At 40.6% G+C, this 26,525-nt stretch overlaps 1 protein-coding gene across 5 annotated transcripts in view; it reads right to left on the bottom strand.

Annotated features, from left to right (window-relative positions):
• Positions 1-26,525, bottom strand: part of MED12L (mediator complex subunit 12L) — a 140,741-nt gene that overhangs the window by 16,366 nt on the left and 97,850 nt on the right. For 3 of the 5 annotated variants that reach the window (XM_080604673.1, XM_080604674.1, XM_080604675.1), the window contains 20 exons: positions 25,910-26,053; positions 25,193-25,356; positions 24,568-24,699; positions 23,229-23,456; positions 20,993-21,134; positions 20,020-20,140; positions 19,183-19,284; positions 17,129-17,242; positions 13,699-13,898; positions 12,940-13,128; positions 11,911-11,985; positions 11,598-11,788; positions 11,112-11,273; positions 8,365-8,476; positions 7,028-7,117; positions 4,714-4,823; positions 4,079-4,214; positions 3,340-3,501; positions 1,556-1,918; positions 349-505 (listed from right to left, as the gene is read on the bottom strand). In XM_080604673.1, coding sequence (XP_080460799.1) covers positions 349-505; positions 1,556-1,918; positions 3,340-3,501; positions 4,079-4,214; positions 4,714-4,823; positions 7,028-7,117; positions 8,365-8,476; positions 11,112-11,273; positions 11,598-11,788; positions 11,911-11,985; positions 12,940-13,128; positions 13,699-13,898; positions 17,129-17,242; positions 19,183-19,284; positions 20,020-20,140; positions 20,993-21,134; positions 23,229-23,456; positions 24,568-24,699; positions 25,193-25,356; positions 25,910-26,053 — 3,094 coding nt within the window. Of the gene's footprint in view, positions 1-348; positions 506-1,555; positions 1,919-3,333; positions 3,502-4,078; positions 4,215-4,713; positions 4,824-7,027; positions 7,118-8,364; positions 8,477-11,111; positions 11,274-11,597; positions 11,789-11,910; positions 11,986-12,939; positions 13,129-13,698; positions 13,899-17,128; positions 17,243-19,182; positions 19,285-20,019; positions 20,141-20,992; positions 21,135-23,228; positions 23,457-24,567; positions 24,700-25,192; positions 25,357-25,909; positions 26,054-26,525 lie in introns of all 5 variants that reach the window. The other 2 variants (XM_080604671.1, XM_080604672.1) reach the window with 1 other exon arrangement.

Below are 26,525 nucleotides of genomic sequence, written 5' to 3'. Positions count from 1 at the left end.
TTTAGCTCCTCACTGAACTTCTACCAGCTTTCTTATAAGAAAAATCTATCAGCATCACAAAAAATCCACCACAAAATCCCCCCCAAAAAAAAATTAAAAAAAAAAAAATCCATCAGCAGGTCATTTTTGATTATCTATCACGAGAGTTTAACAGCTTAAGAGACAGACCTACAACTGCTAATGGAAGGCTCTTCTAAAAATGTCTAACTAAAGGAATAAAACCAATGGCATCAGCCATCACAACCTGCTTCAGAGAAAGTTTGGAACAAAATCTGGTCGTAGTAAGTCAAATTCTATCATAGATCAAATTAAAAAGGCCCAGTGAGCGACCTCAAAGCTTACACATACCTGGTGGGAGGGGCTGGTTCTGCACAAAGAAACCAGGCTGCTGCGGCTGTCCCATGATGTTGTAACCCCACAAGGCAGACTGAGGATGGTGCATCATTTGAGAGGAAATAGGCGAATAATTGGGAGGCACTCTGTATAAGTTGTTCTGTGGATATTCCTTAAAAAGCACAGTAAAAGTGAATGTTACTGACATTCATACCTTACTAACTCATAAATAATGCCAATTTTCCTACTAAATTATTAAAGGATAGAGACGGTTCCCATTGTCGTTTGCAATGATGTAAAAAACAGATTAAGTCTCAGGCTGCCCACAGGTAATTAACACTAACAACTTCATAGAGACACCATCCATTTTTACCTTATTAGCAAGTATTTTCTGCAGGCTATAATTAGGCAAAGCACAAGCACAGCTTACTGGATCAGTTTATCAATAACGGGATGAACTTAACAGAAATATCAAAAAGGCCAGAAAACTGTGTCAACATTATACCTGTTTCATACACAATACAATGACAAACCAGCGGATGCTGTCAGAATACTTATCACATCTACAAGACATACAACTACATTGGCGGCACTATGGAAAGGCTGCAATCGTGCAAAATGCTGCTATTGTAAATGTACATTATTATTCAGGTGGTGCCGGGTATGTTTTTCAAACCCCTGGCTCTATGGGATTCTTCAGCTGAGGAACTCACACCTCAAAATGACATTAAAGCCAACAGGGCAAGCAGCTCAAAAGCCAGAACAAACTGCACAGTAAAACAGTTTATCTGCGTGGAAGAGCTTTTTTCAAATTGGTTTCTATTTGAATGGGACCTGAGTTTGAACCAGCATGCTTGCTCTGGACATAATTTGAGCAGGAAGTATTTTAGAAATTGACAGAGAATCTAAGTGCTGTAATTTTACACCAAACAAGAGAAAGCACATATGGAACCTGAATAATATTAGTGAGTTAAGTTCCAGTCTAGCATATTTTGTATCGCACGTAAAGTCCTAAGCACTGTACACTTCTCTACGCTGATTCTCCTGGAAGCTCTCTTTGATAGCAATCCACCCTCCTGCTGACCATCTCTATTCATTCCCTTTATTACAACCTAGGTCTCCAGGTGGGGGACAATTTCTGAAGGTAGCTAAGAGAGCACTATGCAACGTCAGATGCTCCAGCAAGCTATTTCAAGTTTTGCACAGGGCATCAACCACTTACATCAGTCCTTGAGCTTGACTTTGACTTTCTCTTCCTGCCTTTTGTCTTCTTCTCATCATCCATGGCATGTTTTCCCTGGTCTGAGAGCTCTCCTGACTTTCTTTCTGGTTCCTGAGAGACAGGTGTGGTAGGCTCTTCCTCCTCCTCCTCTGGAGGAAGGGGCAAGGGCTCGAGGTAGTAGCTCCGTGGCTTGGGTTTGGGGTGTGTGTGATACAGGAGGAGGTGCTGCTGCTCTTCATATTTGATCACTTTCCTATCAACACGAACGGTACCAAACCATGCCCAGGAGAGAGGGGCAGGATTTTTATGGCCTTCAAATAAGTCCCAAGGGGACACTTTTTGTTTTGTTGAAACCTGAAGACCCTGTTTCAAAATAAAAGTGAAGTTAGCATTTTAGGAAAGTTGAACACTAGAGCAAACTACTTGCTTTTGTATGATTTGAGTCAGAAAATCCAGTAACAGTTTTTCTCCTCCACAAAATATATCAATTGCATAATGGTGGGATTTTAACCTCCATCAAGGCTACCACTAGATAAAAGCAGTTACATTTCTATAGTACTATTTGCTTGTAGACATGCTAAATGTTTCAAGTTCCATCTATCGCATTTCAGAGGAAAAGTCAAATAATCTATAAAGAATTGTTAATCTGAAGATACGCTTGCTAGAAGTTTACATATTTAAGTAAGGGGGGATAAGAATAAAAAGCTCCATCCTTCTCTCTTAAATAAATTCACCTTAAAAAATACATATCCTTTTATATCGCCAAAAATTCCAAACCAGCTAACACACTTATTTTCCCCTTCTTTCCTGTCTTTTGTAAGCAGGATCACCCCCTGCTTCCTCTCAGCACGTAACAGGTCAAAAGGTTTCCAGGTCAAATGAGCTCTCAAATGTAGGATTCTGCCTGAAAAACAAACACTTTTGTAAGAGCTGCTGCTGTTCAGCTCCAAGTCAAACATAATCTTCCTTTTTGGCTGATACCAGTCAAGACCCCAGATTGCAAAATCAAGCAAGCTTATGCCAACACTCATTACATTAGCAGCTACAAATAGGCCATGTACCCTGTGGAATTAATGAGGAAGGACATGCAGCAAACATCATTCACTTCTAGTTTGTATAGATGTTGATGGACAAACTTTAAACAAATCAGAAAGTGAAAGGTTATCCAAACTTTGGGTTATCCAAACTTGTATGGGTGGCATAAAATTGTTTCCATTGAAAAAGCACATACATCAAAAGCTCTGAGGCTATTTGCAAGCACTGGTGAATATTCAGGAAGAGAAGGACAGATCCATTGTCAGTACAAATGCAGGGCTGGTGGTGCTGCTGTATCATACAAGTCACACCAGGTTGCTTGGACTCGTACAGCTCGCTGAGTGCCCCTCTATAAATCCAGTCCTGGTTTCACACACTGTCCAAGAACTTTCACATGGATCATGCAAGAAAAACTGTGCATGTGTATTTCAAACAGAATTATATCTGGTAACAAAAAAGCAGTCAGTCGTTTGCAACTGTTTGTAACAGTGCTGCTCTTACAAGCCCAGAATCACTCAATTTTCTCATCATTGCTCATAGAAAGCCTACTTGTTTAACACAGATTGCATTGCTGGGGCTGAAGCTTTTGTAATGACTGCATTAGAAAGCTGCACTACAGCAGAAATACGATACTGGTTTTGATACTGTGTATAAATGCATGCACTCTACAAGCTGTACCTGTTTGCTTGAATTTCCCATGCATCAAAAAATCATGAAAAAAATAGATGAAAGTAAACATTTACTCTTGCCTGTTTCTTATCAATGGAGTCAAATCCTGCAATTTTGTTGCCCTTGGTGTCAATCAAGGATCCCATTGGCTCACAAGTAATAATATCACATGTCTGCTTTGGCAAAGGGAGCAGCTGGCGAACCTTGTCAATGCTTTCTGACCGCTTGTCTCCCAGCTCTTTCTAAAGAATAAATAAAACAATCAATCAAACAGAAAGGGGGGGAAAAAAGGAAGAGAAACATTGCACTGCTTTCACTATTAGAAAATGTCCAGTTTCTGAATGAATCATTTCCCTGTACTTATACTAAATTTAAACAAATGGTTTTGCAGAGCTGTTTTTTTTTGTTGTTTTTTTTTTTTTGGGGGGGGGGGTGGTTTTGTTGTTAGTTTCTGGTCTTGTTGTGTTTTGTTTTGTTTTTTAAGAATGTAAGTTGTTATTTCATCTCTTGTTTGAGTAGAACAGAAACTATATAATACAATTTAAATACAAATTCAGTGTCTCAAACATTAATAAAAGTAATTAAGTCCCTTTCACGGTCCCTAAATGTAATGTAATGAGAAGAAAATCTTAGTAGACTGTCTCCCCACCCTCACATTCCTGTTTTATTTAATTTCCTTCTTTTGTTCCTTATTACCACTAGCGCTGCTTCATTCTCTCCTCTTTTTCCGAGGCCTTCCCAGACACTAGAAATGACAGGATGAAAAGTTGAGAATGTGATTCAAAAGAAATGCTGAAAATGATGAGATGTAACACTTACTTTTAACTTTTTCACTAAATTCATATAAGCCCTTTTGTTTTCCTCAGGCCCTCCTTGAGAAGCATTTGACAAGTCGGAGGCAAGTGTCCCGTTGATGAGAACGCCCAGCATGTCAAGCACAGTTGTGAACAATTCACTGAGAGTAAAATTACAAGTGTTACCCAAGGAATTACTGATTGCTTAGAGATCCAGGGACAGATATTCACAGCAAAAGGCACAAACACAGCTCTTTAGACAAGCTGAATTTTTCAGTGCTTTCTGCATGCACACACAACTCAGCTCGCATGCACGGGCCCCAGTGTATACATGCAGGTGAACTGTCAAGATACAGACACAAATCTTACACACCACAGCTCAGAGCTACAGACAGCACAAACTGCTAATAGTCATTAGGAACTACAGCTCCAATTTGGGAAACTGCTAGGAAAACATGCTTGTTAAGGAGCAGTGTAAATAGTGTTTCCAGTGCTTTCCAAAATAGAGATGTTCCCCAGCTGAGACCAGCACCGAGCATGTAAGTTGCACTCAAGCACTAACACGGTAATAATAAGAAAAATATAACAGTAACATCCATGCAATCTAGACTTAAAAGCACGAAGGACATTGATTAGCTTGTTTAAACAGCGCAGACATACTTGTTGGTCTGCATATCAACAGTTCCTGAAGTGATTATCTGAAGGAGCAGAAGTGCCCAGTCTGTGGTCCACTGGGTACTCCTCTGCACAGTATCAAACATGCCACCTACCTGCAAAATAACACAGCAGATAGCAAAGCTCTGCATGTATCTCACAGACGCATGCTTCCTCATCACGTGTTACTTATGAATAAAACTGCCATCCAGTCCCATGTGTTCTTGTGTGCTGACTGCCACTCTGATGTACTGAGCTAAAATACCTTTTTCTCCCCACCCCATGCTTTCAGAAAAAAAGCTTCTCCAAAAAGCTTCTCCTATGAAGGAACTGCAGAAAAGCAAAATAGTATTGCACTGCTCCTTCAGTTTCCTATCTTCACTTTCATGTTTGACGCAACAAATTTTGAAGTGAATGAAAAGATTCTCAGAACTGAAAAGGTACTGAAGTAAAACCTTTTAGTTATTGCCTTCCTCCCACATACAAAAATTAGACAATAAAATCCACTGCATAGAGAAAAGGACCTAAAGAACAAGATAGCATTGACTGAAAATAAAAACTGCCACATGACGCATTTGACCCCACGAACAATTGTTCACAATTCCTACCAGTATTTTATGATACTGTAAAATATGCCTTTTCTTTGAGAAGGAGCCATTTCATCAGAACTGTTCCTGCAAAGGATTAACCTGCATCAACACAAGATACCTGCTCAGGTTATGAGCCTGATTTCCAAACCAGTCAGAATAGAGCCCAAACCCCACATTTCAAAGATAGAACACTTCTAGCTAATGCAAGCACAGCTCAAGCCTTCAGAGAGGAGAAAATATCTCCCTATTACACAACAGGATGCCTAAGGGAGCTAACAGCAAACCAACACTGATCTTTCCTCACTGGTGCACTGCAGCCCAGGGTCCTCCTGCTCTACCACGATGCTACTGTCAGCTTCGCTGGTTTGTGTATTTTCCCTGCACCCAGTATCTGCTTTGAATCATCTTGCCTGTTTCCCATTTTAAAACTTTCCAAAAATATTTTTTTTCATGTTTATAATCCCACTAAATCCTTCACTTTTTATGCCTGTAGTTGTTTCACTTCACAATTCTTCCCAATGTTTAAAGCTTATTTCGACATTGTACCTTGCTCAGGAAACACAGAGACTGTTTCAAATCCCAGTACCTGCTTTTAGCTCCTACACCTTGCTGAGTTTATGTCTAAGATTATTCCTTGGACTACATATGTAGTTTATTGTTTACAAAGGGATAAAATCTTACTGCTTTAGTAATAAACCACTTATTACCCATATCAAGTGTTGGCTCAAGTCCCCCTACCCTGAACCAGTGGCGGCATACGGTTTCCCCCTCTGGTTGTACCTGAGCAGCTTCCAAAGAGGTGGGAGAAGAACAATGCTGCAGTATTACTCCTACCTTGGAGCTCCCTCACTTGGCCTTACCCGTAGTCTCTATACACCTACGTCACTGTGCTAAACGAGCTGCAGCGACCCTGACATCTAGTACAGAAGTTTCAGATGTGAGACATTGAAGGACTCGATGGAAACTTTCTAAATTGATTAATATCCAAGTAGTGGCAACTGAAATTGCACATGTAAATTAAACAGCCAAATATTACATTTCCCGAGACCTCCAAAAATCTCAACTATGTTGCCTAATTCTATAAAACCCTTGCTTGTCACAAGAGGATAAACCAGCCCATCAGTAGACAATGACCTTCAGTGTCTACAAAAAGGTGATACAATTTCTGATATTCCAGTGCCACTGAAAGGATGAAAGCAGCACAAAAACAAGGCGTGAATCAGGCATAGGCTGTCCTTCCTACTCATTTTATACGAACAATGCCCAAACACTATGGCCAGGAAGCATCAGCTGAAACAAGAGAGATGGGAAAAGCAGAGAACCCCCTGTGATGCCACGCTGAGGCAGGGGGAGCACTAATGGCCTTTGCTGCCCCTGGCCAGCCCCACCTGGGGCAACCCCCATGCCCAAGCCTGTCCCTAGCCCAGGAGCTTGTCAGGAGCCTCAGCTCGTCCCCATAGCCCTGCCTAGAAATCCCAGCTCAGGGTTGTGTCTGACCATGCCTCTCCTCACCGGGCCTGGTCCTGACACCCCCACCAACTGGCTGACACCCCGGTATGGCCACGGCTTGTCCCCATCCTGGTGGAGGTGCCCGGTGCCCAGGGCTGGGATTTCCTCTGGGAGCCCTGGCCCCCGCGCTGCCCAGACACAGTAGTTCTTGCACCTTACCATGCACTTCAAGTAGCTGCTACATCTCTTTATGCCAACAGAAGCACGTAAGTTTTTCTTACCAAATTAAGACGAAGTTGTAAGGCTTCATGCATCATTTGTCTAGCTTTAACATCATCCTGGTACCGTTCTTCCCTCCAGTTACTAAGGATCTAAAAGAAACCATTTGAGTAAGGTTGTTTTCTCCCTGTAGAGGAATTTTCTCCCCTTCAAGTTTAAGTATTTGTGACCATTACCTCTAAGGAGCCATAAAAGATTATTAACCTTTTTATCATCATGCCTGTTCAAAGCTCAGAGCAGATTAAATAAAATAAAGGAGGGTAAAAATTGATTTTATAAAGGGTTGATACTCTGCTATCAATTATGGGACTAGATCTCCCTGTTGTAGCAAAAAGAAAATAAGGATCTTCATTATGTATTTATGAAAAATACAGTTTCAAACATCCTATTTAACTGCTCACCATATAAACGGATCTCTTGTACTGGATGCAGCTTCCCAACAGAACCGTGTTGGGTGCTCTGGATGAGAAATGACCAAAACCTTAGGGAACCTGGACCAGCTGCATTTCAGAGGAGAAACCATACCTCTGAAGAAGAATCCAAGTGGCAGTAATACCAGGGAAAAAAAGATCAAAGGAATGAATTTAACTAGGATGTGGACCAAAGTCTGAGCCCGGACCTGCAGTGAGAGGCAGTATGAGCAAATAACAGCCCTACAAGTATCAATTTTCACTGCCACAGTAAGTTAGAGAAACTAGAGACAGAAAAAGGAAACGTATTCCCACTACACCGGGCACTGCATATGTTCATTTAGAGGACAGTCTCTAGGAGCTAGTAATATTCATGTAGGCTACAGCATCAACCAGATGGGAACAAGGAGGCTACAGCAGAGTCAGAGGTTGTGAATAAGCATAAGTGAAGGAAAAGTTGTAGGGATAGTTTCTGTGGGCAATAGGCCAGTTTGGGACTAGCAATATTAAAACAAACAAACAAGAGCAAAACAAATAAACAAACAAAAAACCTCACAACTTAACTGTACTAACTGGAGAAGATGAAAGGTTTTCCCAAAGATGTAAAGTTTCAAACTTATAAAAACATTTTTATGACCAAGCTAGAGACTGAGAAGACTCTTCCTCTCATGACAAGCATCTTTTACTGTGTTTCCTGGAAAGAACTGAAACCAGATTCAAGTTCAATATATTTTTCTGTAACAATTTTAAAAAAAATAAAAAATTACTCTCATAAATTGATAAAACACTTCCCCATTCTTTCTTCCTTGGACTGTTCCTTTTGGTAGGCCATGCACTATAATTTTCCTGGTCTGAAACTGTCCTATAAACATAAAACTGATGACACAAACATCCAGTGAAGGGTGCTTATGGTTATGTGCTTGTTTTACCTGATTAACTTGATTCTGCAGTGATGTTAGAAGCCCTTCCCGTTGCTCATCCTGTCCCTTAAGGCAAGTAAGTACCAAAGAAAGGAAAGGTTGCTGACTCAAAAGAGACATGCTTTAAGAGAAGCAAACACAGAAGTCAGTTAGTAACATTATTTTAATACCCCCCCAATCTTCACCACCTTCCTTGTTTTGTCTGTTTTTTCCCTCTGGAAGTGGCATTGCCTGCATCTATGTCTGTTTCTGTTTTAGTAAATTAAAGCCTCACATGACAAGTTAAAAGAACATGCACATAAATAGGAAGAGCACCAGCCAGTATAAATGCACACATTATGCATGTCATTACTGAGAACCCACCTAGCTCAAGGCATCGAATGACCAAGAATTACATGGACACTTGAAGGCCTGACTCAGGAACAGAACATGGTATTTGAAGACTACTTTCATTAAACAGGGATATAATTGTAGTGGAGACTACAGCTAAGGAGCAGCTAAAGTTTCTAATCCATGTTAGTGGTCTGAAGTGAATCCCAAGGTTCCCCTACAAGCATTGATTAGGATGTAAGCCACCTAAATTCCACTTAAATTTTAACATGGGTTTAGTGTATGTAAATTGAGGTGCAGCTTTAGATGTTTTTAGGCAACTTTGTAAGGGCTTTCAGAATACATACATACATATATATAGTAATGGGTATCCATTATGAACATAAAATTTAGACAAACTGAAAGAAACAGAGACAAATCTGGAACTACGACACGTAAAGTAGAAGAGAAGTCAAAAATGTCAGCAAAGGTATTTGAGTAACAGTTCATGCAATGATTTTTACAGTTTTAGGCATGTAAGCTCCTAGAAAATTACATGCATCCTTGAACACAATAGAGACGTATCCATGCATACACACATACATTTATTGTAAGTTTTCATTTCAGCAGTTATTTTCATTTGGCATTTAACTTTACTTCAGAGATTTATGTGACAACCAGTATAAAGGAATGGCAAAATCTCTAGGTTCCATAAAACAAGCAAATTAGAAAGTCTGCATTTATGGAAGTCATGTTAAACAGGTTTTTTTTGTTTGTTTTTGTTTGTTTGTTTGTTTTGTTTTCATATTTTAGGAACACCATGGTAGGAACACATGTTCATTTACTCATTCATTTCCATATGAAAAATTTACAACTTGCAAGACAACTACTATCACAATTGTTATCCTTGCTACACAAAGTGGAGTTTGAAAAAAGATACAACAGATACGCCGTGTAAGATTTTGTCACTAACAGAGTAGTAAAGTTTGTTTTTCATTGAGATTGAAAGGTTTCAAAAAGCCCCTGGTGAAGTCATTTATTGTTGGAACTGTAACAACGTTGTAAATGCTTTCACTTCTGTGCATGGGACCTGTCATGGAGGAAGGGCTCAACAGTTTCTACAGCATTTTATTCGTATTTTGAAAGGATTCCTGTTTTATGTTTTCTAGACATGATCTCTCCCATACAAAAAGAAGGCAGAGAGAGTTTCCATACTCCCTTTTACTGATGCAAAAAAACTGGCAAATTGCAAGAGAGCCAGTGAATAACAGAAGAGTGCTGAAATACCCAGAAATACCTAGCAAAGAGATCAGTAAAGCAAGATGTCATTTTTGTCTATCAGTAGAACAGGCAGGTACTACAAATGAAGTAGAAGGACAAGGAAGGATTTAATTCAAAAACTGAACATGGCAAACCTCTCTAGACTGATATATTTGTTACGTGAGAAGCTTCTTAAAGAAAGGGCACAAACGAACTAGGAGGGTCCAACATGACATAGAGTAACAGGCATATGGCAATTATCAGGGAAAGAAAAAATAATAATAAATCTTTTAACCCTACGGGTAAAATAACCTAGTTGGAAGAGGCTGAAAAATAGCAGATTTAAAAGGTTCTGCAGAATTAAATGACAACCATAAGTCAAAAATCAATACACACAACACAGATTTACAGGAGTACTATAAAGTCGTAATGCCCAATTATTGGTCCCTTGTTCAGGGAAAATATACAGCATGAAAAACATCGAGGATGAATAACAATGCTCACTAATAACACAAGAACAATAAACTTGTAGTGGTATCATATGTAACAGTCAAAAACCATGAGCCTTTAGGAACTGATTTGCTTTCTCCAACCAGTGTACTTTGGAAGAGCTTTCCAAGAAGAAAGATGGTCAGTATTTGAAGCTAAGAGGCTTTGTTGTGTAGAGTGTTTAACGTAATTTACATCATAACTAGAACAAAGTAAAAACAAATAATAAACACTGTACAAGAATATTTTACTAAAGGAAAAATCAGTAACTATTAAATCATTAAAATTCTCATTGGTTTGGAAAGTTAGAGATGAACTTCAAGCTCTACTACTCCCCACAGGAATTAAGTGACATCTTAGGACAGTTATGATATCTTACTGGCAAGGAAGTGGCCTACCGCCATAGAAGGGAAGACACAACAAGCCCTCTGATTGTACTTTTTAATTTCCAACATTACCCCACAGCAAGCTGCAGAATAGCCACTGGAAGACAAGTTACAAAGCTTTCACATTTTGTCTTCTGAAACCAATGGCATTTTTCAGACTAAATGAAACCTGAAACCTGTCTCGGTTTGATAACTTACTGCTCCAAAGAAGTGAGCCAGTGAGGTCTTGTGAAGCAAAAACCCAGTGCCCAATATACCCCTCCTTCAAAAATACCTTCCAGCTCTGTTTACAGAGATCTCCCAAGGTCATACCTCTTTTGCTTCTGTCTATCTCTTTCCTTCTTAGAAGATGACCCCAAATGTTGTCCTTTCTCCAGCTCCTCTCCCGCAGCTTTCAAGACCCTACCTTGAACTGAGGTAGGCAGTTTTGCAATCAAGGGAGCCACCAGCCACACTCCTCGCCGCTCAGAAGAACTAGAAACAGAGCAAACGTATTTCAGCCAAAATATCCACGTAGTTTTGCAACCAGTACTAGCTGTTAAAAAACTGAACTGCTTTAATAAAGCAGTTGGCACAACACGTCTGGAGTAACTAGTGTGGACTGAACAATCATAATTTCTGGTTTCCAAAAATTCAAGAATAGCAACTATATTTATTGTTAAACAAAAGTAAATAGAAGTAACCTTCAGGTAACTCGTTTCTGTACATTCCTGCTTCAAGTGCAAAAAGTCTAGGCAATCTATGCACAATTAAGCATCACGTTGGCTAAAATAATTAAAAAGGTGCTACAGAAAATACCTTAGGAATGTCTTTTTACCATTCTGTCTTGTATTACTTGTGTCAGCATTTCCAACAGAGTTTGGATTGAAGAGGCCTATACCAGAGTTAGAAGAGTTATTGTTTAGATCAGCGGATTGCTGAAACACCTCTATTGTCGCCTTTGCAATATTATCCAACAAGCTGTTCATTTCAGCCACAGACCCAGAACCCTACAGTAAAACATAAGCAAACTAGCACATTCATGGTATGTTTGCTCATGGACTACGTTAAAATTTAACATTCTTATCTAAATATTTAATGCAAAAAAGTAAGTTTGAAAACAAATACTCACAGACTCCTTCATGCACTGCTTGATCATTAGTTGCAGCTCCAGCCAAGACTGACGGAGGGTCCATTGGTCTAAATTCTGTGAAAGAATTAACATTACAAATACAGGTGTCAACACTTCAAAGGTCTAAGGGGAAAAAAAATATCTCATAATTGAATGTATTATATGCAAAAGCCCTCTTATAAGCAGATCATCACAATCAATACTCTTTTTAACAATCTAATGACATTCCAGAACATCAGACCTGTTCAAGAAACTACGTTAATGGTCCAACATTACTCAGTAACTGTGCAACTTTTCTGAATAAAAATCCTGCTCTCTGCAAAACATGAGTTTAGTTAAATACAAATACAGAAAATGCACTTAGTTTGTTCTTTAACAATTATATTTAACCATGGCATTGCCATCCAAATAGACACGTTTGTATTTAGTACAAGGCCATCTAGACATGATTAAAGTAAACCCAGCAGCTAAAGTGACTGTTTTGCAGAACACCAACCAATTTTTGTCCTGGTCTGGCTATTGCTGACTTGACACAGTTGAGATTTCACAGAAAATCCATTTTGTAAGTTTGAGGAATGAAATAGTCCTATAGTTGAATTTGAAGAAGTGATCAATTAAGGACCATGTGGATTGCATTTGAGCCTTTTCCACAGAGCAGGAGTGTCTTTCAAGCCACTGCTGTCATAGAGTCCTACTGAGACAGTATGCATCTCCACCTAAACATCCCCAAAAGCAGCTCCCTTTTCAGCAGCTCCCTAATGGCTGACAATGATAAACAGTAACAATGAGCATGCAGCACACTTGTTTCCTCCAGAACTGTGAAATCAGAGGTAGAGGTACCAGAATTCTGCAAGATGTTTACAGCAAAGACTAGAGATCCTGAGCACATATAATGTTTAAAGAAGAATCTAATGCTTGATTGCACCAGGAACTGCAAATCAACATCACTTTGTGCTGCTGCTGAATGACAAGTTACGAGTTAGTACCTCACAGGTGGTTTTTGCACCTTCTTTTTCTCCACTGCATTACCTGAAGTATGCGTTTGATGTGCTGCCTCTGAGGGTTGTCCCCCTCAGTGCATTCTTTAATACCATGAGGATAGCAGATAAGTTGAAGAAGTTTCTGTGCTTGTTTGTTTGAAAGAACAGGATCCAAAATAAGATCTTTGTCTGTGCACAGCCTCTCAGGTTCTTTTAAACAGTGTTCTCCAACCCATTCCTGTAAGTAACCAGATAACAGATTCAGAAGATAGTTTCAATGTTCAAATATTAACTTTTGTTAAGCTAAGCAGAAAAGTGATTTTCTACATGCAAAACTTAAAGGGAAATATGGTTTATCTGAGATTAGAAATGTCATCTGTCATTCAGTACCACCTGAAAGTATGACTGTTAACTGTTTTCAAAAATGAATTTCTTCCAAGCTTTGAAGAACTTCTATAGTTTGAAAGCAACTTTGTAATAAAACAAAGACTACTGTAAAAGCACTTTGAACAGACAGCTGATGGAGTGGTCCTACTGTCTTCTCAAAGTGCTTGAGAGTTGAGGTAGGAAAAATACCTCAGATCTGGTAGAGCATAGGGAGATGCCAACAACTAACTTAAGCCATTTTTTCCCCCACTAACATACTACTCAGTCTATTAAATGTCTCTGCTCCAAAACAGGAAACCCAAAGAGAACTCAAATATTTAAATATTTCAGCATTCATTTTATACCAAAATACGTTATCCTTTTCAAATAAAATACCATTGATTCTCTAAATGAAGACAGAAGAGTAGTTTTTACAAATTACCTGCTGGCAAATAGTTCTTAGCACATATCTAGCATACTCGCTTAAACTAGCGGTTTCTATGGAAACAGCTTTTCCACATGATTTCAGTGTGTGAGAGGAACCCCACATTTCATCCTCATTGAGGTCTTCCAATAAGCCTCTCATAGTGAAGTCCTCACTCTTCATGGGGTTGACACTGTTGCTGCCAATCTCGGCATCACCTGCAGAGCAGAACCACAGAAGTACAGAGTGAACTTCATCCAAGGCCCCATGCCTCTAGACAGGGACATCCGCACAGGCACAGGCTAGCTGAGGAATAAAACAGGAGTGAAGCACTTGCTTTCAAAAAGAAAAAAAAAAAAGGCAGCAATAAGTTTTAGTGATCTGAAAATCACTACGGCCAAAGTATTGTCCGTTTGCTTCATTTTGCATAGTATCTTTTTGATGGATATTTCAGAAGCAGAAAAAGATTTATACAGATCAAACACAACTAAAACCACCGTGCTCCACAGGAAAGTGGAGCACCTGTGAGTGCACGGCCTTGCTTTGGCAGATAAGGAAGTGTTGAGTTACTCATTGTTCTCAGATGTCTGATTTTTCCAAGTCTTCTCTCTTACTTTGATTTATTAACACTCCACAGATCAAGAGACAAGTCTCGACTGATGGTGCCCTCAGTCATCTTACTATGAACTTCTCCACCAGAGGGATGGACCTTCATGGGAATGGAAAAGGGCAGCACATGGTGAGGGAGCCCTGGCAAACATGGGAGAGCTGATCCTCCCCACAAGGCACCAGCTCAGCTCTACGCCATCATCTGCCTGAAACAAGCCAGGGTGACCAATGGAGCAAGGAAAAGCAGTTAGGACATGACACAAAAAATCAGACCTGTAACAATTTATGTTAAAACTGATGTGTAAGGCTTTGCAACCGTGGACAAGAAAGTAGATGCAACTACAGCACGTTGAAGTGGAGAAAATAGCCCAAACTACTGCACATAACACCCTAGAGCCTGCGAGGCCTTCCAGGAGCGTGCAGGTGAAGCAGGCTAATATAGCCAAATGTGTTCAGTCAGCACAAACTCCTGTGGATCATACCTGTTTGACCATATATGATAGTTATCCCCCAGAAAACCTCTCAGTTTACTATCAACTAATATGGCATGACAAGGCAAAATGGTTTGTTTCAGTGCCACATTAAATATTTACTCTTTTAAACACACACTTCCGCACCATGGCCTCTGGTTATACATTATGCTAGGATATATTCCTAAAATCGACAACTACCAGCAAAACATTAAAATAAGGAGACTGACAGCGTAAATACGCCTTTCAGGAGCTGTGGCCACATGCCTGATTGCCACACACTTACACAGAGTGCCCAAAGCACCATGGTGCACCGGGTCCTCCTGTGCACTCAGTTTTCCCATCTCTGTTTGTGTTCCCTGGTACTGCATTATCCCAGACAAAAAATGAGTTTTTAATAGAGGTACTGCTAACAAAAGCAGTCAATACCTGCAAACCCACCCTAGTTTCTTAACTAGAGAATGACTCTTAGGTAAATGGCACACAATCCTTCTGTAACAAGACTGATCTCATATCTAACACCTTATCAAAACCAGAGTCCCAATGTGCTGTGACAAACCAGCCTGCAGGACGGGCTGTGACATTTCATCCCCCTCCCTGGGTCAGCTCTGCACAACTGGACCACCAGGCTCACCAGCCCTCACTGCAGCGAGCACGCTGCTGCCCTGACCTCCCCTGACCGGCCCACTGCAGCACCAGGGATCAACTCCTTACAGAGGGGTGAGACAGATTAAGGAGTGCTGTCACTCCTGAGACAGAATATAAATCATTTTCTAATAGGCCAATAGCAAAAGAAAAAAATAGAACATATCCTGCGAAGTGAAAGCAGGTATTATCCTCCTATTCCCCCAAATCCAGGCAAATCCAAACACCCGTGTACCACTGAACCAATGGCAGGTAGAGCAGACACATAAGCCCTGCAGAACCCAAAGAGCAGGACAGGCTCATTACGAGGGATATGGGAACTGGGCCAAAGGACAACACGTGTGAACAGACAGCAGCAGCGAAATGGCCACCCACAGCCTCCCTGCACTCAAGCACCTCATTATCTTGTGAACCATATCAGGCAACCATGTAAGGCCCGAAATCTGCACCTGTGATGGACACGTGGGAGGAAGCTGGCAGGCAAACAATACGACGAAGAGATCGATACCGAGGCACACATGAAGCTAACACCATCCCTGAACACTTTGATAAAACTTGTGAAGACATTTATTACACCCTAGAGCAGTTACCTGCACAACATCGTCTTTCACTGTGGGTAGGGACTGTTGCAATTCTGTGCTGATGAAGCTTCTTGATTAGAAATCCATGTTAGAAAAAACAGTTATCACATATCTGTTGCTTTTTCTCAGCCTATCAAGTATAATTTTTAAACAATGCAGGGTGCCAAAAAGGGACATCTTCCAAATATAATATTTTGAGTATAGGAGATGAGTTGCAGTGAAGACAAAAATAAACTCTGTGTCCAGATCTTCCTTCTTATCACCCTGCATCAAGAGCCTATTCAAACCATGTCCCTGTGTAGGGATGAAACAGCAAGTGTTCACACTGCACAGTATTAGTGAAGAAAAATAGCAGATCTCAGCACTCTGAAAAGCAAGAGAACATAGATAATGGCCATAAACGTATTCCAAGCTCACTTTCAATCTATCAGGCCATCCCTGCTAGCTATTTCCTTAACTTCTTTCCCAGTATAGTCACGTCATTAAGGACTATGAGGTTTTTGAGAGTTCTGAGACACTGGCCAACAGAGAACATAACATTAGTACTCTAGCTGGAGGTATACCTCTGCTGGTATATGCACATCTGGGAGATCTTGTTTGTTTAATTGGACATTTACTTAGCTCCAAAAATACACATCACCATAGCTCCCCAGAGCTTTACCTGAACTTAAGCCAAATCAAAACTCTGAGATAGTTATTTGTTTGAATAAAGAATACACTCCTTGTTCATGGAGAGTTGCTTAGTAGCGATTCTTTTTTAAGTTTCTCAATGACTGACAGACACAATTTGTGGAAAGCACAGAAAAAGGTGGGAAAAGTGATCTGAGACCTTATTTCCTCTATATACTTGAGCGTGATTTGCCTGAATTTGAAGTCTACTGGGACTTGGTGGCAGGGGAGGTCAAAATGTGAAAAAGCCACATCTGCTTAAAGGTTCATCAGCTGGGGCTGACTCACCAGAGAAAAATCTGTCTCTTGACCTGTGGGGGAAACACTACTCACATGCTACAGAAGCACAGACAGCATCTACGTTTTTCTTCTGTCACCGGCGCTTTTCTTTCCCAGTATATGTGAAGTAGCACTGTACAACTTTAACCCAAGCCCTAGAGCAAAAACATTATGCATGACTCTGCATAATCTTACCAAGCATCAAAATTGCTTTTAGGACTGCAAATACAGCTCCCACTTCTATACTGTTGTGAGCAGCAGCCAAGAGGTGACGATCACAAGAAGAACGAATTCCAGGAAATAATTTCCCTATGGAAAGAAGAGCAAATCTTGTGGAAAATGTTTATGCTTTAGCATCTAAAATTTCCTTCGTACAAAATCCTTTTCATCCAAAACAGCTATAGAAGCACAATAACTGAATGAAGAATTGAATGTCATAACTGAAGCTGAAGACCAATGGGTAAGTCATTAAAATCAAGTGGGGTACATGGTATTCCGGTTTTGGCTGAGATAGTTAGTTTTCTTCGTAGTAGCTCGCATGGTGCTATGTTTTGGATTTGAAATGAAAACAGTGGTGATAACAGTGATGTTTTTGTTGCTGCTGAGCAGTCCTTACAAAGTCAAGGCCTTTCTGTTTCTCACACTGCCCTGCCAGCAAGGAGGCTGAGGACGCACAAGAAGTTGGTGGGGGGTGGACAGTCAGAGGGCACTGAGGGCATGTCAGAGTGATGGCATTTGTCTTCCGAAAAAAACTTTACGCATGTTGAGCCTTGCTTTCTTGGAAATGGCTGAACATCTGCCTACCAATGGGAAGTAGTGAATGAATTCCTTGTTTTACTTTGCTTGCATGTGCAGCTTTGGTTTTATGTATTAAACTGTCTTAATCTCAACCCACGAGTTTTCTCACTTCTGCATTTCCAATTCTCTACTCCCCTAGGGTGTAGAGAGTGAGCAGTTGAGTGGGGTTCAGCTGCCCACCAGGGTTAACCCATGCCACATTGTTGTGATGTATTAATAACAAATATTAAAATCAGCTATAATTACTTAAATAGAAAAAGGAGCCTGTCATTTCACTGTTTCTATATAAACAGCGAATTTAGCCACAATGAGACGCTGAAGTGTATTTTGGTTTTGACTTCGCAGATGTAGGAAATGACTTCCTTTGCCTAGTCTTCGTAACAAATGAGGCAAAATTAATTAATATAAATGCCTGTTGCACAGTTAAGCCTAATCCTACAGCTCAGAAGCAGACTGCAAAAGCCATCAGTGAATGCTTTTTCTGACTTCAAGGAGAAGATACACAGACTGAAAGATAGGGAGGGAGAAAGGAAAGACCAATCTATCACCTTTCTGACACGGTCAGCTGAGCCATACGCAATAGAAGTCTGCAACATAGTCACATCTTGTTTGATTTGTACTACCTGCTAGAGTTCTAACATGATTCTCCCTTTCCATTTAAATTAATTTCTATTTCTAGGGAAGCCTGGAGCCACGTAATGTATTTCTGTTATTCAGACAGTATTCACAGCCTTTACTTATTTTTTTCAAACTTGTTAAGTGAGGTTCATTCATTTCTGTTGAATGAAGAATGTTGAAAAAGAAGCTACTATTGCTTTTAGATGGAAAAACTTGACGTCACTTAAGAGTTTAAAATAATCTATTTCAGTTTATTTTTGCCATAGAAATAGTCTTGTCATCAAGTTTGCTGAAATGTTTAAAAGTCAAAACACATGTTATTTCAATGGTTATTTCATTTTAACTGTCAGGTGCTTGTTCCTTGCCCTATTCCTTCCTCTTTTGGTCTGTGGCAAAACCACCTAAGTCAGACCACAGAATATTCAAATTTTAAAAAATTATTTAAAAAATCCAAAAATTCCAAAAGGAAAGATACATTAATGGATTTTGAGAAATGTTTTCCTCGTGTTTCTTCTGTTGGACTAGATGTTTTACTGTGCCTTCCTTAAAATCACATATAATTTCAGTTTACACACAAGGCTACCAAACTGCATTATGTGTATCCCTATCAGTTTCTGTATCACTGCAGGATGACCCACATGCAGCACGGGCACACAGGACATTTTTCAAACAAATAAGAATAGCATACATCACCTTTTAACTAGTGAAAAATCCGTGATTTTAAGCAGGCTGTAATTTCTAATTGCACCATGGATATTTTCACATATGAAATCTGAAGCCACCAAAAACCATCCAGATTCTGAAATGAAAGGACCATGCAGCAGGCAGCTTACCCGTTTCCTGTGGAAAGAGGCAGACCTGGGGTGTCCTGAAGAGGTGCAGGAGGAGCCGACAGGTCATCCTGGCCCCAGGCTCAGCATCTGGATCCCCGCAGGCTATGGAATATGGGACATGGACATTGGGCATCTACCCAGGACCTCACAAGTCACGCTGGCAGGCCTGGAAAGGTTCTAATTCACAGCCCCATTTTAAATGCAAATACAATAATTTCATCAACAGGAATCAGCATTTATGGCCTTCAGTCATTAAAAAGAAAAAAAAAAAACACAGGAAAGAATAGTATGATTTTTGTTAAGCAAGAGACCTAATTAATGGCAGAAAAGAATACATGGCTAAACTGGCTTTTGATAGCCAATGAAGAAATAAGAAAAACAAATCCAGACAGAAAATGAAAAGAAATGTAATGTGGCCAACAAAGGGGACCATAGCCACTGTACTCCTGGGTAGATGCAAAGATGGTGCCAGAGAGAAAATGTCAACATCAGGCACTGATGCCAGAAGGAAATGAGAGAGAAATGCACACTGTGGGCTACAGAAGATACATAGAATGGGTGAGCTTCCAAAATGTTTCATAGCACAACCCAAGTAGATCTGGCAGACATTTGGTGATACTGCATAACAGAAGAGGACAGAGCATTGTCAGCAACTCTGACAGCACTTGTCAGCTGTGGGTTCTCTGATCTAACCTGGCAGCACTCCTTCTGCAAACTGCGGGGACATACATGCTGTAACGTACAACAGGTGGTGTTTCACTACTTATTCAATCATTGGAAGCTCACTAAAAAGTCTTAAGTTTTTTGTTCTAAGTTTTTCTCTTGATACATTCTTACCAGCTGCAAGAAGAGAAGGCAGTGCAACGTGCTGAACTACATCCTCCAGAGAAAAGCACTGCCGGGCAATCAATATAGCAATGAAAGTGGCCAGGGAATCGTGGAATGACAGGTCACTCACCTGGAAAGAAAAACATTGCGATGCTTCACACGACAGTGCACACCTCGCTGCCATGATTATTACAGAATTAACTATTAGAATAAACAGTAAAATGTATACACATAAGGATCTGTCTCCACATTTTAGTGCATTACCAAACTTTTAATGACAAATAATGATAGCTTTGAACTTAATTTTAACACAGACCTATTTCAAACAGCACAAATAAATTCCAAAATAAAACCCACTCGTCTTACAAAAACCTGGGAAAATTTTATCACTTTATAAAAATTGATAACACCAACACTCATTCCTGAGCTTAAGGACAAAAATATGTCTCCAATGTACACAGCTGCAATCTGTTCCTAAACTACAGATCAATATATTGGATCAGATATTGAATAACATTAGGCACCATAATCCTGCTGACTTAACAAGGCTATGGTAACTTGTATCAGGTGAGTAAAGAACAGCAAAATGTACCACAAACTCTACAATTTAAGAGCCAACACCAGACACAGGGTCTTTAAAATAAAGAGTTATTTACACATCCATCAGCACTTCAGAAAAAGTATGCTGACATCTACTCCTTTCCAAGAGCACCTCCAATATTCCATAACATTCCATATTAAAGTAAGAAAAAAATGCTGATAAAGAGAAATCCCTAAGCACTGCCCAAATTTTACATTCATGCTGAAGATGTAGGAAAGAATAAAAATCAATCAGGAATCTCACGAAATGCCTTGAAAACTAATGGACATAGGACTAACTTTGTGCCCAGCATTATGCACTGAATGGAGACCTTACTATACCTCTAAGTGCACCCGAGGTAAATAAGTTTAACAGATACTTCAGAAGACAGCGTGGACTTACATCGACGCTGCAGAGCAGATCATTGAAACCCCACACATGATTTGAAGAGCAGCAAAGAGCTTTGACAACCCCTAGCCACTCTGAGCTCAGCACCGTGCAGCATGCCGTCAGCTCTGCACAAAGGTTTGCTATGTCATTAATCCTACGAGAGAAGAGAAAAACAAATACAGAAGCAAGATCTTTTGAATACAATTAATATTTAGGTCAAAGGAAATCGGTGTTTGACAGCTGAACCGGTGTTGCCTTGCTTAAGGGGAGGGTAATGTCCAAAGGTGATTCTGCTACTGGTACATGTAACCTAGTGCAATTCGGCTGCGGACAACTGCCGCACCTACAAACAACACGCAACTTGTAGCCCGCAGCTTGCATTCACACACAGCAGCACGGGGCCTTTATTTTCTGTAAGCCCAGCTCTGTACACCTTGCCCTGGTACTCGCTCCCCTGCCTGCGCTAAGCTGCCCAGAAGGAGGGCCGGAGAGCCAAAGCCCCGCCGCCCGCAGCCCCCCATGCAGACGGACGCCCGCAGCCCCCCATGCAGACGGACGCCCGCAGCCCCCCAATGCAGGCGGACACCCGCCCTCCCTCCCCTCAGCACTGCCCTGCAGGCAGCAGCTCTGTCCTCGCTCACGCCGCGGTGCCACCGGGCAGCGTGTGGTGCGTGGCCCCAGCCCCCAGGGCACGGCGCCAGGCCAGTGCTGCGGCCTAGGGGGAAGGAGAGAGACACGAAATCAGGCGGCATGAATGGATTTCATTTGACCGACTGCATACTGCGCAGCGTGTGATTCAGTGTGTGACTCAGAGTTGGGTAACACTTCAGAAAACAGAGCAGAGCTGACTCATCCCAGTGCAAGTTATTTTTTCCCTGTTGCACAGCGAAACTCGCTCAGCCACATTTGGATGTTGCTGGTCTACAGAATCGCCGGTTCTTGGCTGCTCTGCCCTCCAAAGATGCCCCCCATTTCCTGGATGGCTTCAGGCTGGGGAAGAGGAGAAGGGTACAAGAACAGCACACGCTTTGGGCAGAAGCCGATCAGGAAAAGAAAAAAAATCCCCATTTCCTCCGGTTTTGTGATCTGTCAGTAACCTTAACAAAGATGGTCAGCTACTGCTGCACCTAGGCCTAACTATCAAGACTAAGAATTCCTTACTAAAAATTGGAACATAATTAGAACAGAACAGCAAATTCTGGTGATTTTCATTGTTTAAGAGGAATAAAAGTGCTGGAGGCAGGAATAAATGCTAGATCCAAAATCGGTGCCCACTTCAACCTGCATCAGGGACTGCAGAACAAGAAACTAGGGCAAAAAATTTCAACACTGTAATGCCGCATTTGCACAAGAAGACGGTCTATACACAGAGGAAGGAGGAAGCAATTGAGAAAAGAATGTATGAATTATGAAAGAAAACACTGTCAGTGTAAACCTCAACACTGATGTTAGTATATTTACTTCACGAGTTCTTCACTGTACTTCTTGTCAGTACTTTGAGATCATCTAGAAAGATCTAACAGCCGTAAGATCCAAGAAGTGACACACAGGATCAGACAGAAGCTGCACTGTATGGTGACAAAAGTCAGCACCTGCTGGTGTCAGAACACAGCCACTGCAAGACAAAGCAGGAAAACCTGCTAAGTGCTGATCTCGTCCTAAACTTTAGTTGTTGGAGAGCTGATGGAACCATGCGCCATGAGGTCTAAACTACTCTTAAAATGTAACCGACAGTTGTTATAACCCTAGTAGCTTCTACTTAATAAAAGTTAATACTTTTTACAAAAGATTTTTTGACACATTACATATTACCCACAAAGATGAATTTCACTATGAAAAATTAAATTACAACATTTAACGATTTAAACATCAATTGCATCAGAAGAAGGAAGCAACCTAATGCAAAACCTTCTTTCATTTACAGGCATCTGATGGGTAAGCATTGTGCTGGGCCATCCTACCCGAAGCAGCACACCTACTGATACAAAAAGCTTACTGCTTGTCCTACAGTGAGTACTTCCTACTCATTAATCCCTTTCGTTAAACTATGCAGATTGATTCTATGAATGAAAGTCAAGGGAAACTGACAAAATAAACTTTCAGCAATAACAAAGAGTAACAAATGAAAACAATTGCAACAAAGACACAAAGAATTGCAACAAAGACACAAAGCAAACAGGCAAAAGGAAACCTCACCTGTACCATGTAAAAATCCATACAGTTCCAATTCCAGAAGGGTTTGCCTTACCTTCCTGCATCTTGATGCCCCATACACACATTCATTAGTGCATTGCAGACAAAGCTGTAGCGGTTGGCTGCGTTATCACTCAGGATCTTGCCCAGCATTGAGTAGTTAATGCTATGAGCTGAAGGATTCTCGATAAAATCTAGCATGAACTCTGGGTCCCACAGCAGATTGGAATTTGAAGGCTGAACATTGCTGTATATTGTTTGCTTCACCTTAGAACAGGCACTACTGAGGACCAAAAAAGAGAGAGTTGCCCAAAAAAAAAGTATTTTGCACAAATATTATTGAACATACCATGTGGGATCAGAAAGTCCTAGTTTGATTACCATTCTGTACACAATCTCGTTTTTATAAGAAGCTTCTATGACATCTACTGCCATGGTGAGTGGCTGGATAAAGGAACGCACATGCATTCCTTTTGTGCAGTAACTTCCCAGAACACCACAGGCCTTTCCAGTGAGCTATAGTGGTGCTTCGTAACACTGCTCTCCCTCCTCATTTGTTATGACACAATGAACTGGAGCAGTGGTAAGCAGAACTAGTTACAGAAAAATGTAAGAACTTATCTAAATCACCGCCCCATATCTAGTAATAATGTGATACAATTGACAACTTTTTGAAGGGTGAGGTCAGTAAATAGAGAAAAGATACACAAAGGTCATGTTTTGGCGTTAAAAATTATGACAAAAGACCAAGAAATAGTAAAGGCTAGCAATACCTATATGTTAATTTGCTTTCTTTGGTGGTGGTGGTGGTGGTGGTGGAAACAGAAAAATACTATTAGAGAAGAACATAAATTTCACACACAAAATAGTCTAAGGAGTGTTTGTCTCAAGTGTTAGATCTTATACCATAGCTGGGAACAGCATCCACACAAAGTTCATTGATTTTGTTATTTTCCATCCAATGTTGGAAGAATTTTGGTCAATCTGTTGCAGCATTATGGAAAACAAACCAGCCACATTAAAATCTATGAAAGCGAAGGCAAGAGGAGGGTCCAAAGCTGTGTCACGGTTGCCTCAGCAGCTGACCCAATGCCGATGGTCCCCACTGCCCTTGCACCAGACGTGCTCGCTGCACTGCTAACCACAGCACAGCGAGGAGGGCCCAGGCCATTGCTCCTCCACGGCAGGTACTGGCACAAACACAAGGACTTCACAGGCTCAGGTCCACGTGCTGTGCTGCCGCACTTGGCACATGCAATAGGATTTCATCCATAAAGGTAAAGGAGCAAAGGCAACGGTGTATTTTCCACGGAAAGCAAACTGAACTGAAAACAGAGGAGTCTGCATCAGCCTACAGGTTAGGCAGTAATAAGAAAAATCGCGTTTCCACCCACCTGAAGAGGTCTCCAAACTTGCTTCTCAGGTGACTACAGGATACATACAGGTCATAGAGGTAAGCTAAAATACACCTTTCTGGGGAGGAACATTCTGAGGGATTAACAACATGCTTGACCACCCCACACAACCTGCAAAGATAGAAACCATTCTGAGTTCATCCCAACACACCTTAGAAATGCATCTCATACTGTTACATATTGTATAAACCCCATTAGCTAGGTAACACGATTACAAATGTTGCATCTACAAACTGATGGGGTCGTTTGAAGTTTGGTGTCACCTGTGAGTTTACATGGGCTCCAGAGAGGACAGAACTCCCTCCAGACAGGGGAGCCCAGGGAAGGATCGGGTGAATGGGTAGCAAACTGAGATACACAACTCCGACCTGTTCCTAGGCTACCAAGGGTGCAGGTCCTACCAGCAGGAGCAGGCTGCAGAGTTGAGCCATCTGCTCGACACTAGAGCAAGCACAGACCTGAGCTTGCTTGCAGCCTTCCAGCGCTGCTGCAGCCGCTTCCAGTGCCATGCACTGCTTGGTCTCACTACCTGAACCTACACACATTTTTTGTTTAAAAGAGAACAGCAGAAATACTTTTTTGGAAAAGTGTAGCTGCCACATACCCTTCAAATACTTGTGCAGTTTGCTCTGAGTTGAGAATGAGACAGGCGTGATAACGCCGCAGGACAGCAACAATGCAAACACACAGTCCTGTTGTGTAGCTTCCTGCCAGGCTGGATGACTTCAGCAGCAGCTCTGCCTCCACAACACTCAGCTCGTTCAGCAGCTAAAAACACATACACAAAAACAACCAGCTGAAAATAACTTCCAACTTAAACATGTAAAATAGGTGTTAAAAAAAAAAATAAGGAAATACTATATGGCAAGCCAAAACAAAATCTTTTTCGCTAAAGAACAAGGGAAAGAGGCAGCAAAATCAACTGTTAAAGTACAGAACACGTCCCTCAGAACTATTTTTCAGAAGAACACAACATTTCTGGCACCTACATGCTTTACTGTGTAATAAGATGCTTGCACCTGAAACAGTGAAGCCCATACTAAAATACTTTGTGCTAAAATAATCCAGTTTTTTATTAATTATATATATATATTTTTAAAATAAAGTAGATCTGTCCACTGCCCGTAATGGTCAGAGAGTAGGACAGAAGGGGAAGTATCTGGGTAGTTTTTTCAGAGGTTAGGAAACCGAAACAGAGAAAGTCCTATGACAGCAGATCAGGAGAACATAATTGGTTTGTGTTTTTTTTTTTCTGGTTTTACTTAAAAATGTATCACAGCTTTGTCCTGATGTACCTATTAATAAAATTAACTCTTCTTACCTGTATTGCAAAGTCTATCAGTCCGTTGATGTTCAGTGCTGGTTCCATGAGATCAAAGATAAGTTGTATATGGTGAGCCAAGGGAAGATGGTATGATGTTCCTGAGGCAAAACTAGTTATTTGTTCGAGAACATTACTGGAGATCTGTGAAAATAAATGTTGAAAAGTTGTATGGTAACTGAGGACTTCTCAGATATACTACTGTTCCAAAAATCCTAAATTTGTTAATTGGTAATAGCAAATTACAGCATTTTGCAGATAAAAGCACTAACAAATCATGCCTAAGTATAAAGTATATCTTTACCATCATGCAAGTCAGTTGTAACACTTTTATTTGCTACATAGACAACGCAGAAAAATGCTGGTCTACTGCTTTACAGCTAAATGTCAAATTGCTATTAATATCTACAATAATTAATTTTACTCTGTGGGATCTTTTCAAAATTCAATTTTTGTTTAAAGGAGAAACAAAATCTATTTTCATCCTACTGTATTGTGCTTTTTTATTGAAATAATTACTCAAACGATGTCCTGCAAACAAAACGTAATGAATTCATTCAAAACACCAGATCTAGTGATGTGTTATAAATTAAGTATCAAACATGAACTTCTTTTA

Source organism: Anser brachyrhynchus (genome assembly GCF_964034855.1).
Source record: "Anser brachyrhynchus genome assembly, chromosome: 9".
Taxonomy (NCBI): domain Eukaryota; kingdom Metazoa; phylum Chordata; class Aves; order Anseriformes; family Anatidae; genus Anser; species Anser brachyrhynchus.
The sequence above is the reverse complement of the archived record's forward strand: the minus strand, read 5'-3'. Positions and strand labels throughout refer to the sequence as shown.